This window comes from Thunnus thynnus, chromosome 13 (assembly GCF_963924715.1).
Source record: "Thunnus thynnus chromosome 13, fThuThy2.1, whole genome shotgun sequence".
NCBI lineage: Eukaryota > Metazoa > Chordata > Actinopteri > Scombriformes > Scombridae > Thunnus > Thunnus thynnus.
The window spans coordinates 29573171-29585590 of record NC_089529.1 but is presented as its reverse complement, the minus strand read 5'-3'; the positions used below and the strand labels follow the sequence as shown (position 1 = coordinate 29585590).

General features: G+C 37.2%; 1 protein-coding gene across 1 annotated transcript in view; it reads left to right on the top strand.

The window, feature by feature from the left end:
- LOC137196305 (uncharacterized) overlaps positions 1-12420 on the top strand; it is a 58345-nt gene that overhangs the window by 8145 nt on the left and 37780 nt on the right. Inside the window, exons 8-15 of the mRNA XM_067609174.1 lie at positions 243-557; positions 965-1047; positions 3160-3231; positions 5973-6066; positions 6395-6520; positions 7092-7247; positions 7959-8046; positions 8154-8323. Of these exons, the coding sequence (XP_067465275.1) occupies positions 243-557; positions 965-1047; positions 3160-3231; positions 5973-6066; positions 6395-6520; positions 7092-7247; positions 7959-8046; positions 8154-8323 (1104 nt within the window). The remainder of the gene's footprint in view (positions 1-242; positions 558-964; positions 1048-3159; positions 3232-5972; positions 6067-6394; positions 6521-7091; positions 7248-7958; positions 8047-8153; positions 8324-12420) is intronic.

Sequence of the window (12420 nt, the reverse complement as noted above, 5' to 3'; positions counted from 1 at the left end):
ATACTTAGATAGAAAGTTCACTAGGGATGCACTGATCCAAATTCTTCTCTACTGATTTGATTCCAGTACCTAAACCCAGAGTATATGCCAATACAGAGTAATGATCCAACACCAGGACGGTCTTTGTTACACATTTAACATCTGTATACTACCTCAGGAAGCCACTGGGACCATTCTTAGTAAGTTAACATGAGGCTGTAACTGCTAAACAGCTTCTTAACTATTGTTACACACTAATGTAGGGGAAACCCTGGTGCAACATAGAAATGAGACTCCCCTCTTCCCAACTCCCAAGAAGCACCAGCAACAAGGATTACAGCCCTCAAAAGTATTTATTCACTCAGTTATTAGGGACATTTTGGCTTCAGGGTGGACTAACAGCAAATCAACAAACAAAATGAAACTAAATTATCTACTCAAAGCAAAACTAAACCAAGATACAAATCTCTTCCTGTATACATACTTGCAAGATACTTTTACAGTATTTCACAGGAGAGTCATTCATAACATCCTGGCTGGAAGTGGAGAGAGGAGGAAGTCAACCTTTAAACCACTAGGTATTAGACTGGAACCAGCCAGTTCTTTAACTAACCACACATGTACACTTCAGGTTTCACAATAAAGGTCTACCACTGCCTTCACATTAAAGTGTATTTATGGTGAAGCACATTTAGGAAATGCATGTAAATGTAGTTAAGTGCTTCAAAAGTAGCTCACTACAAATAATATACAGAGCAGAGTGGAAGACTGTATTGAATGTGGTCGGTCATGTCTGGACCTCCATCAGTGCGTCCCTGAAGTTTAGATCCTACATATAAAAATGTACATCTTGATATTTTTCTTCACACTAACAGTAAGACTCATAACATGAAATTCTACATACAATTTACTACTTTACCAATTTCATATTTGACTAATTAATTGTTTTTTCTTTTTTCCCGTACCTGCAAACTGTGGTCACCAGTTGATGGAGAAATTCTTGTACCCTTGTCAGTTTTGATGAAGAATAAAGATGAAGAAACTCCACAGGCTCCAGTTGATGCTCTCAGATGACCTCAGATTTGATTACTGACTATTAAAATGTACTTACACACTTACCTATACCTGCAACTGACGTTACGACTATTATAATGATGGGATATTACTGTTACTTCCATTTAGGGTACTGTTGTTTTTATTAAAATGTCATTACATTGTTCCAGATATTATCATTTTATTGTGAAGCTTTTTTTTTTTTTTTTTTTTAACTTTTTCTAGTACTATGATTGGTTGCTCCTGAATTCATCTTTACAGCCTGACATCAGGTTTGTCTTCTTGCCTCTAGAAAGCATTTTGTGCATCTTGCTTGAAATTATTAAAGTTTTTCTTATATCTGCTCACCTCGACCTGCTGTTTGTATTGCTAGAGTTAGTCTAGGATCTGTGGTTATATGTCACAACCCATCTGCTGTCTCAAAAGCATCTGAAGGCCAATAAATATACACGATTACTGTTCAATAACCAAATCTGGTCCTGTCTTCACCTTGTTGACTAGACAGGTGGGTGACTGTATGTTCCATCTTCGTAAGCCCTCCTCCCCCTCACCTTTCCGACAACGGATAAAGGGGGGGGGGGGGGGGGGGCTGTGCGGAGGTGAGAGACCTCTCTCTCTCTCTCTAGCTCTCTCTTTCCATTCACTTTTCATGTGAACAGCTCAGGAGGCTGTATCAGTAGAGACTGGCGGACACATGCACGTCACTATCTCGATATTTGAATGATATCGCGCCTCCTCTGCCCTCTTCCTCTCTCTGTGACGGTTGATCTGTTCAAACCACCAACCACCATTAGTCACCAGGTAGAGGACTAGTGTCAGTCTCACCTCCGTCCCTGAGGCAGAAGGATCCGAGCATGACATATAATTATGGTTATACATCATGCACAGACGTCTTTGGAGTCTGTTCAGACAACATATCTCCACCTCCGCTCCAACGTGCGGGGGCGGGAATCATGCCAGGAAACAGAAGTAAAAGTAAAAGAAACAGAAAGTAGCATGAAGTAAAAGACTGTGAACGTTCTGGACCATGTACCTCAGTAAGGAGGGTAAGTTGGCTGAAATGTTATGTTGTTGTTTCAAACTACAGTATTTGTGTCACTGTTGATGCCGCTGAAAACTTGATTCTACCGAACATTAAAACAGCACAATGGTCTTGTTTATCAGTTATGTAGCTAATTAATATTTCAGCATTTTCTGAAGTGCTGTCGCTAACTTTACTAACATGTACGTAAAATATATTAGAAAACAGTTTGTACACCAGCAGTCTGTGTTTAGTACCAGCAGCGAGGAGCAGCACATAATGCAGTAATATAATTAATAAAGACTCGTTAAATCGACATGAATGTAACATTACAGCCGCGGTTTTGATCCTGGATATAATACAACACTTCTTTTGTTAAAGCTGTGATGTCTGGCTGCTTGTTGCCTATATTGGTTTTGTTAATAACGTTTTGTAAGAGAACGTTGTAAACTGTAACACAGTTAATATGTCTTTTAACCTGCTGTTCAGTGATTTAAACCTTTCAGTTTCAGTTTTAGTCACTTCTGATATCATTTGTCATCTTCCACTTATGATACACTGTCTAAAGTCTTTCTGTTCTCTCAAGTCTGAGCTGTGCTGTAAGTAAGTAAGTAAGGAGTATTAATGCAAATGGTCAATGCCAAGAGTTCAGCTCAATACACTATCCAGTAACAAGAAACAAGACATACCAACATTTTTCTAAATGACATTTGTCTCTGAAGACTCAGTAATATGTTTTAATGAGCTTTGACAGGAAACAAACAGGACTGAAGTTTAACCTTTGAGAATGAAAGTGATGTGAAATATGAACCAAAGTTTAATGTCCAGTTTAATCTCACCAAAGGAGAGAAAAAGGCTCAACCTGCTTTAAATCAGTTCTGCAGCTTTTCATGTGCAGATAGTTTAAACCTGACTAGAAATCAGAGGTTTTCCAGTAGAAATCTACTTGTTAACCCAGTTACTCTTAATCTCTTACCCACAGTAACCAGGTTACTTACTGTTTAGTGCAGTATTTATATGTTTTCTTTTTGTTTCTAGATTCTGTCCCTCAGATTTGGATGTGACATCTCTCTTCATCCCAAATCTCAGTGAGATGATGTCTTCAGCTCATCAAAACTGTCAACTTGATCCACAAAATGACTTTGAGAAGAAAACCTTTGACAGCTGCAACTTTGATGGTAAAATAGTTTATAACAAAAGGAGGGGGGGCTGGTGGGGGGTCATGTGTTGTTGAACAGCTCTGATACATCCAACAGCTCAAAATCAGCTGCATTACATATTAGTAATATTAATAATATTTTCAAACTACTCTCTAATGAGACCTGATACATATGCAAGTTATAATTCCACCAGAATTCAAGTAGTCTACACTTTCAATTATACTCACATCTCACTCTTTAATTTACTGTGTTGTTTAAGTTGTTCACACATTTGTCCATCTGGGGGACTGACACAGATCTACACAAACACATTAAGTACAATCTGAATGCTGCATTCACTAGGGGTCGACTGATATGGTTTTTTTAGGGTCGATACCGAATATCAGTAATCAAGGAGACCAGTAACCGATATGAAGAACCAATATACATTTGCAGTAAAAATGAAAATCTTGCCATCAAAATTCAGAACACATGATTTAACACATGATGATGCTTCATTTATTAAAGCAAAACAGCTTTGGAAAGCTTTCAGTTTACTTTTGCAATGGCTGGCGTGGATCCACGTGGCTCTTTCTGCTATCTTCACTGCAGAGTTTGTTACCAGTAGGACCTGGAGTGGACTGGTCCTGCGTGGTTTTCACTAGTTCTGCTGTTTGCAGTTCTTAACCACCACCCAGTCACCTGACTGCAGATAGTGCAGGGGAGCTGGCAGTGCTGCTTTCACCTGAGTATGGACAGACTTCAGAGAGTTGGAGAGGTTAATACAGTAGTTTAGTACAGTATCATCAAACTCTTCCCCCCTGAGGGGCTGTAACTGCCCAGGAGAAGACATCCCTGTGTCCGTTGGTCTCCAGTGATTATCTCAAATGAGGACCAACCTGTTTTAGATTTGCCTTGTCCCCTCATACTCATTAGCAGTAAGGGGAGGACTTTCACCCAATCGAGCCGTGCTTCTTCGTACACTTCAGCTAGTTAGTTTTTGATAGTGCCATTCTCTTGTTCTACTGCTCCTCTGCTCTGAGGATGATTTCAAATCAATCCCTCAGTAATCTGACATTTTATCAACACTAGGCTTTTTTTTTTTTGGACAAACTTTTTGTCTGTGTTGGTCCTTCTTCCCATGTGTCAATCTTATAAGATAAGAAAACAAACATTTTTGCACAGTTTTCACTTTTTTGTAGCAGCATTCTGCTGGATTTAACCAGTTCAGTTAAGGAGACAGAAGAGATTAAGAAACATTACAAAACATTTGTGTCACAGAATTGGGAGCTTGTGTAGCTGCTTTTTTTGCTGCAACTGTACTTTCATTTCCTCTTGACACATAGTCCTGTGGTTTGGTGTGTACTTCACACTTGTACGCAGTCACATCCTGTGGGAGTAAAATAGATTTTATCAGGTTACAGACTAGTGATGCATGCACTATTTGTTTATCTATGGATGTTAGAAATCACTCAGTATTTTGATGTCAGGAATATTATTTATTTTGACATTTTAGATTAGTTTCCAGTGAGATATTATTGAGTTTATAAAGTGACTTTGCTGTATATTACTGTTGCTGCTCTAGAAACAACGTTTAGTTACATTTAAAATATAAATAAATCCTGTTCTGATTTTTTTTCTTTTTTAAAATAATATATTTTTTAAAAAAGCAATTTTTTAGTAATGAAAAAGAACCGATAAGTATAAACAAGAGGAGTGATTATCAGTCGGAATAAGAGACAGTGTGCATATGTGTCACATATGTTAATATGAAAGTGAACTTTTTTCCTTTAATAACTGTGTTTCCTTTAGATTCACAAGAGAATTTTAAATCAACTTTTGAAATGTCGCAAAAAGGAAAATGCAAATTAGGTACATTTTCATCAACTGGTTTGAAGCGAATAAACTAGACTACGAAACACATAGTTTCATCAGGAGATGGCGGTATAGGCTTAATAATCCACCAGTAAACAGAGTAGAAGTAGACTGGGAAAAATTGGCTGCAAGGCTGAGCGGCGGTGTCCTATCCAGCTCTTACTATACATCCATGGTTATATTGTCTTGACAAGAGAAAAATGGAGAGAGGTCTTTAGGAATTTGTTTCAGTCGGGCGAGTTGTAATTGTTATGTCATGTCAGCTAATGTTGGCCGTGCTTCATGCTATCTGGAGACACTGAGAGCGGAAACAGCTGATCAGTCATGTGAGTTAAACATTCGCTACGTCACTAGTTATTATTATTTATTCGACAAATGCGTAGTGTGTGTGACGTAGCGAGGCTGGTTTGGGGCGGTCAGGGGTTAATTGGCAAGGTGAAGTGCTGAACAGTGCTCAGAAGTGTAAATATAAAAATATAAAAACTCAATAATACAAATGATTGTTTAAAGTTAAAAATCAGTTAGTCATAAAGTGGAAAGAAAAAAGTGTTCTTTGGTCATTTTACTGTTCAGTCGTCTTCTGAAATCATCTTCGTCTCCATATCTTCATCTTCTTTTTTCAGTCCTACCTGGCCGTCATCTTCTCCCCTCAGGTCCTCTCTTCCTTCTTCTTGCCTCCATTGACATCCTCCTCCACTGACCTTCCCTTCACTTTCAGTTATCACCATCACATGTTTTATTCCTCCATTTCTTCTTTTCCACCTCATTGTTATGTGTTGTATATGTCATGTCTTTTATTCTGCCTTTCTCTGATTAAAGCAGGAAGTTATTCAGGACAGTTTTCAACAATATCTTAACTTCAACCAGGTTTCACTGAGACAAAAAACTGTTTTTACTCTTCACAGATAATAATACTGAAAGTCTTCATCGGACAGATCCTCACATGTCATCGTGCAGAGTACCTAACAGCGGGAGGATGCTGTCCTAGATGTCTTGCTGGTAAAATCTAACTGAAACATAAAAGCAGGATGTTTGCCAGCAACAATACTTACAGAATTGATCACTTCTGGGCTGATCAATACAGTTTACTGCTTGTTTATAAGCAGTAAAACAAAGTGATGCTTTTTCTGACAGCTGACTTTTACGTAGCTAAATGTTCCTTGTTTCTTCATTCAGACATGACAGAAGATTTACAGAAAGATACAATGCTTGTACGATATTTGTCACCTGGTGAACAAGAGGGATCAGAGAGAGAAAAGCAATTATTTAAAATATAATGTGAATAATATGATAATTATAATGATAATAAATTGTTTCTTCTCCACAGGAAGTCGAGTTAAAACAGATTGTACGGAGTTCAGAAGTACATCCTGTCTGCCCTGCACTGATGGAACCTTCATGAATCAGCCCACTGGACTTAAACAGTGTTTCACCTGTGGAAACTGTGATTCAGGTAGATTTATATTCATATTATTGGCAGAAATGGAAGCCTAAGTATCGATTTAAGGCCAGTAAGAAGCTTTTTCTTCTGCAAGTCTCACTGTCAATGCTGTAAGAAGTGAATAAACTGTCTGGTTGGCGGCTTCATTATGAAGATGCAGAGACTCAGCATGACGAGTCTACTGCCTTGAGACAACTTCCACAGTGGAAATTAGAGCCTTAACAAGCAAGTTTCCCAATAAAACTGTAACATTAAATTTCTACATGACAACAATGAGGAAAATGATGATTAGAGGATTGTATCTGTGCTGTTGTTTTCTCAGTTTAATCTGAGATTGATCAATAATCACTTTTTTCTTTTGTGTGGAGCATACTGCCCACTGTTGAAGCACATTAGTATACTAAGCTCATTATTATATGAATTCATAAATGGGAGAAACTATTGTTTCACATTTCCCAAAGATGTCATAAAAACTGAAGATTGTCTGTAAGTCAGAAAAAAGATCAGCATGCTGTTGCTGTCTAGTAGATTGAACAGAAGAGAAGTTTAGTATCTCATATGTAACCTCTGTATGTGTTGACAGGTTCTGGTCTGCAGATAAAGACATCATGTACATCAACATCAAATACAGTTTGTCAACCACTGAAGGGATTCTACTGTATGGACTCCACAGAGGACGGCTGTGTGAAAGCACTGAAACACACAAGCTGTCAACCAGGACAATACATCAGACAAAAAGGTTGGTTTTCTCCTGCTGACTTAAAGATTATAGTTGTAGTTGAAGTTTTAAATGGGAACACCATGACCTGACAAACAAGTTGCTTATTAAAGCTGCACGTATTGATTTCTGTCCACTAGATAGCAGGAAAAAAGCAGCTCAATAATTCTGTAGAAAAAGTCACAACTGAACACAGACCAGTCAACTTGTTGCTGTCAACTGGAACTTTTGCACCAGTAAAACCATCATAGTTGATTAGTGACTATGTGCAGTATATGTAAAGTAAACATGATTTTAACAAATAAAGGTACAAACAAGGCCTGTGTAAAAACCTAAGATACTATCTTGGCTTCTACATTTATTCAATATAAATTGCTCCTGAGAAATGGTGTGAAGATGAAATGAGTTTGTGTTTTCAAGATTCAAGTATTTGCATGAAGCAGTGAAGCTGATGACATTTGGATCATTGTAGTTTTCTCTCAAACAGTAGTTTGGTTATGAATCTGATTCCATCGTTGCTCAAGAATGACAAGATGGTGAAATATAAAAACTTGTCAACAATCATTATTAAACAAAGGACTATTATTGGATGTGTGATTTTCAAGTGTCAGCTTCAGCATCACTGAAATGAAATCAGACAGATGTGATGACAGTGATGATGTCATATAACACTGATGACTTCATAATATGTAAAGTGAAGTAGTTTCAATGTGTATATTTGTATTTGTGCAGGAACAGCTCTCAGGGACACTGAGTGCACTGACTGCAGTGATGGAACATTTTCAGATGGGACATTTACATCTTGTCAACCACACACACAGTAAGTGAAGCTTGACATCAGCCGTGGACACAGCTGGTTTCTAACAACAGCAATGAATTAGTGGAATCTATAAATGTTCCTGTAAAAATGTCCCTCTGTCATTCCAGATGTGAATCACTAAAGCTTCAGCTGATCAAACCAGGAACTGATTCAGCTGATGCTGAATGTGGAAAACAAAGTTCAAATGTGACAATAATTGTGATCTGTGTGATTGTAGGGCCTGTTTCATTAATTGTCATAGCTGGATTAGTTTGCTTTATCATAAAGAAGAAATCAGGTAAGATTTGTTGCTATTTGTATTTAGACAATACAAACATTATCATAGTTTTGATGGATGATACTTTCTGACAGGTCATGACATTGTTGATTAAGACTTTTTTCATTGTTTTATTATAGAAATAAATGGGAATGCAGACAATTCTATTGAGATATGTTTGTTGTTGTATCTTTTTAACACTGTAATGAATGTACTTTAGTAGATGACAAAGTTCAGTTTATCAAACTAATTAAATCATGTCATTAATCTCTTTAAAATTTCACCAAAAAGGAAACTGGAGAGGACACGTCAGAGTTGCTACCCAGATGCCAAACAGTATCAGGTAAGACAGCAGTGTATTTTCTCTTGAAATGTACATTGACTGATGACTGTCAGGCTGAGCTACACTCTGTGATGTCTTTTCAGTGTCTCGAGCAGTGGCCTCTAAGATCCTGGTGACCTGAGGGAGCCTCTCAGTTCTGGCCTGCTGTATCTGGTACTTTCTTCCCAACTGCAGCAGGGAGAAAAGGCTGTTATCAGGATGGTTGGGATCCTTCATGATTCTCCTACATACCACAGTTCAGCTGACAGTAATGACATTTTATATGAATGCTGTAGGCCGACTGTCGGGTGTTGTGAAACTATTAATTTCTTCATGGAAAGGCATAAAGCCCTCAAACACACGCCAGAGGAGATGCTACAGAGACCGCTGCTAGCAGCTGGCATAGAGAAGACCTTGGACTTGGCTGAAGTTCAGATTCCTGCCTTCACATCTAAGGATCTGCACTGTTTGCACCTAAATGTTTGCAGCCTACGACCAAAGACAGATGAAATCTGTGTACTTGCATGTAAAGGTAATGACACTATATTGTGCTTTACTGAAACCTGGATAGACTCCATCAGAGGCACTGATGTGGAAATTGAAAACTTTTCAATCACTCATAAGGACAGAAGGAGACGAAGAGGAGGAGGAGGAGGAGGAAGTATATATGTGAGATTGAATATAGAATTTAATGCAAGAGCTGATTTAAATAATGATAAGCTTGAAGCAGATTTGATTGATATTTTACTTACTGAACCGATACTGACTGGTGCTTTATATAGAACTCCTGACCAGAGAAACTTTGTTGTTATTTTACTGGATGATGTGAATATTGATATTTTGAATGAAAATGGTTCACTACATTATGCACTGTTAAACTTCCTGAAGACATTTGGTCTCACACAATTAATAAATGATCCTACTAGAATTAGTGAACACAGTCAAACTGCTGTTGATCTTATTATGGAATCAGACAAATGTCAAATCTCTCATATTGGTGTCATTGTTTATGGAATCACTGATCATTTTTTAACCTACTGTACAAGTAAAGTTAGGACGACCCCAATGAACTGTCACAATTCTATTAAAAGTAAAACCCTTAGAAGGTATGATATTGATAAATTCAAGAATATGCTTAAGAACATGGATTGGTGTAATGTTATGGATAGTTGTGATGTAGTTAAAGCACTGAATCACTTCCAGAGTCATTTTCTTCTGGTTTTAGATAAAATTGCTCCATTAAAAGAGGTGAAGATTAAACTGAGAACTCAACATTGGATACATAAAGATTCTAGACACTATTTATTTGAGAATTATAGTAATAAAAGATCATAGAAGAAATAAAGTGACAGATTTTTATATTAAATACCAAAATCTTAGAAATAAAGTGCAAAGAATGGTAGACGAAGCCAAGAAGTCTGACTTTAGGACAAAGGTAGAAGAATAGAAAAATAATTCAAAAAAGTTGTGAACAACCCTCAAGTCATTAGGGACCAAGGAAAAGCTTAAATATAAACATGAATATCAATCTATATAAGTTATATAAAGTTATGGTTGCAGAGAGTTTTTCAGTAAAATCCTGGAAAGAGCCTTTTATGAACAGATTTTGAAATATGTTAACCAGTTTAATATTTGATATGATTTTCAGTTCAACCTCATTAAAAAGGAAGTTGACAGTGGATAGTATTGTAGAATGATGATGCTCGACCTGCAAAAAGCCTCCGACACAGTGAATCACCAGATATTAATGTAGAAACTAAAGGCAACAGGTTTTAATAGAGAGGCCTTATGGGATGGATACAGTCACATCTTTCCTGTAGAGTCTAAATGGTTGATGTAGGAGCAGAGCAACATTAAACCTGCTCATTATCTGAATAGTTTTAAAAAAGAGGTGAAAAAAAAAGGATCCTGAGTAAGTTCACATAGTGAAACATCTTTTTTAGGACAGGTGTCTGTACCTGTGTAGTTTTTATTATTTTCATGATTGTATATTTTTTTATGTTTTTATTGTGTTGTATTTGTGTAAAATTGTATATATTCATGTCACTCCTTTCTCCTGACTGTCTGTTTGACTTCAGGACAGCAATGGAAATAAATCATGTGACTTTATTGTGATTTCCTGATGAATTTTATAAACATTCTGTGTATAATGAAACTACTGATCTGTCTTTATTTGGCCAATTTTGAGGCTCCATTGATTCACAACACTGCTCCTCAGTGTTCTTCAGGACATCTTTAATTTCAGGATGTAGATCATTTGTCATTATCTGATTATCTTTTGTTAAACTCACTGACTAGTGCTCAGTCGAACAGAGTGATGGCTGAAATCTGCTGTAAATATCAGCTCCTCCTCCCGCTGACTGATGTTTTGTGACGGACTGTGTTGTCTGATGTTCATGAAGGTACCAAACGAACATTTGTCACTAAAAACAACAAACTACAGTTTTAACTGTCACACCCAGTTTAAGAAAGTTCACCAGTCCGCACTTCGTCACTTCGTCAACTATTGTCGATAACAAAACATTTAAGAAAAACACAGCAACTTTACAAAATGGGTTCAATAACAATTAATCTTGACCAAATAATGTAGGAAGTGTTTAACCCAGTCGCCAGAAGAAAACGTTTGCATTGAACGTTTCTGCAAACCACAAAAACGTTGAACATATACGTTTCGACACGTGAATTACGTATCATATCAACATTTCTACAAACGTAGCATATTAACATTTCTACCCGTTGAATAATGATGTTTTATGGTGTGACAACGCTGTGGTTCAGGTCTGGTTAGGTTTAGACACAAAGACCACTTGCTTGGGGTTAGGGAAGGATCATGGTTCGGGTTAAAATAAAATAAAAAATAAAATAAAAACGGCTGATGTCTCACTAAAAACACCCGGTTTTGATTGGTTTCGAGGTGGTCTGGTGTTCTCTGCTGGTTTCCAACTTGCTGCCAAGAAACTTACTAACCAACCACCGACCCCTCTTAGGAAAGTCAGCTCATATAGATCACATGTGAACTATGTCACTTTAGAAATGCTGAGATGATACATTTTGTCAACATGTTAATATGTTACGTATTACACGTGTTGAAACGTAAATATTCAACGTTTCTGTGGTTTGCAGAAATGTACAATGCCAACGTTTTTTTCTGGCGACCAGGCTGTTTAGTGATCGTAAGATTGCTTCTGATGACTTAAGACAACCATTTTTTCTCCCCTCTATGTCAGTGGTGAAACCATACATCCGTACTCCTTTCTCTGAGCGATTGGAGCGCAGCAAACCATGGTGGAGATTATATGCAAGGACAACACAGAGGAAAAGGGCACAAACTGTTTGACATGCTATTTGTTTATTAGAGATCTTTTTAATGAATTCATTGCAGCAAATAAGCGCATAGTAAAAAGACAAAAGATACTTAAAATATATGGTTATATGTATTAACATATGTGTTTTAATGTGTCCTGTCTGGATGTGCTGTGTACCTTCATGATGCACCCTTTTTAATAGCAGATTTCTGCACATACAAGCCAAAGAGAAACTTCTGCCTTTTGCATTCAAAAAGTGGATACAGTTGTTTTGAATATGAATATATTATGTATCAATGTATAAGTGCAGGGGCACATAAGAATTGTATACAGAAAGATTAATTTAATTCCACTTATTTGCAATGGATTTCGTAAAACAACACACTTAACATCATTGTGCTGCTGCTGTTAGTCCATTGAGCCATCGTGCTGTCAGTTGACAATCATTGATAGTCATCTGTTGGTCTTCTCTCCTATTTGAAAGCCAAAGA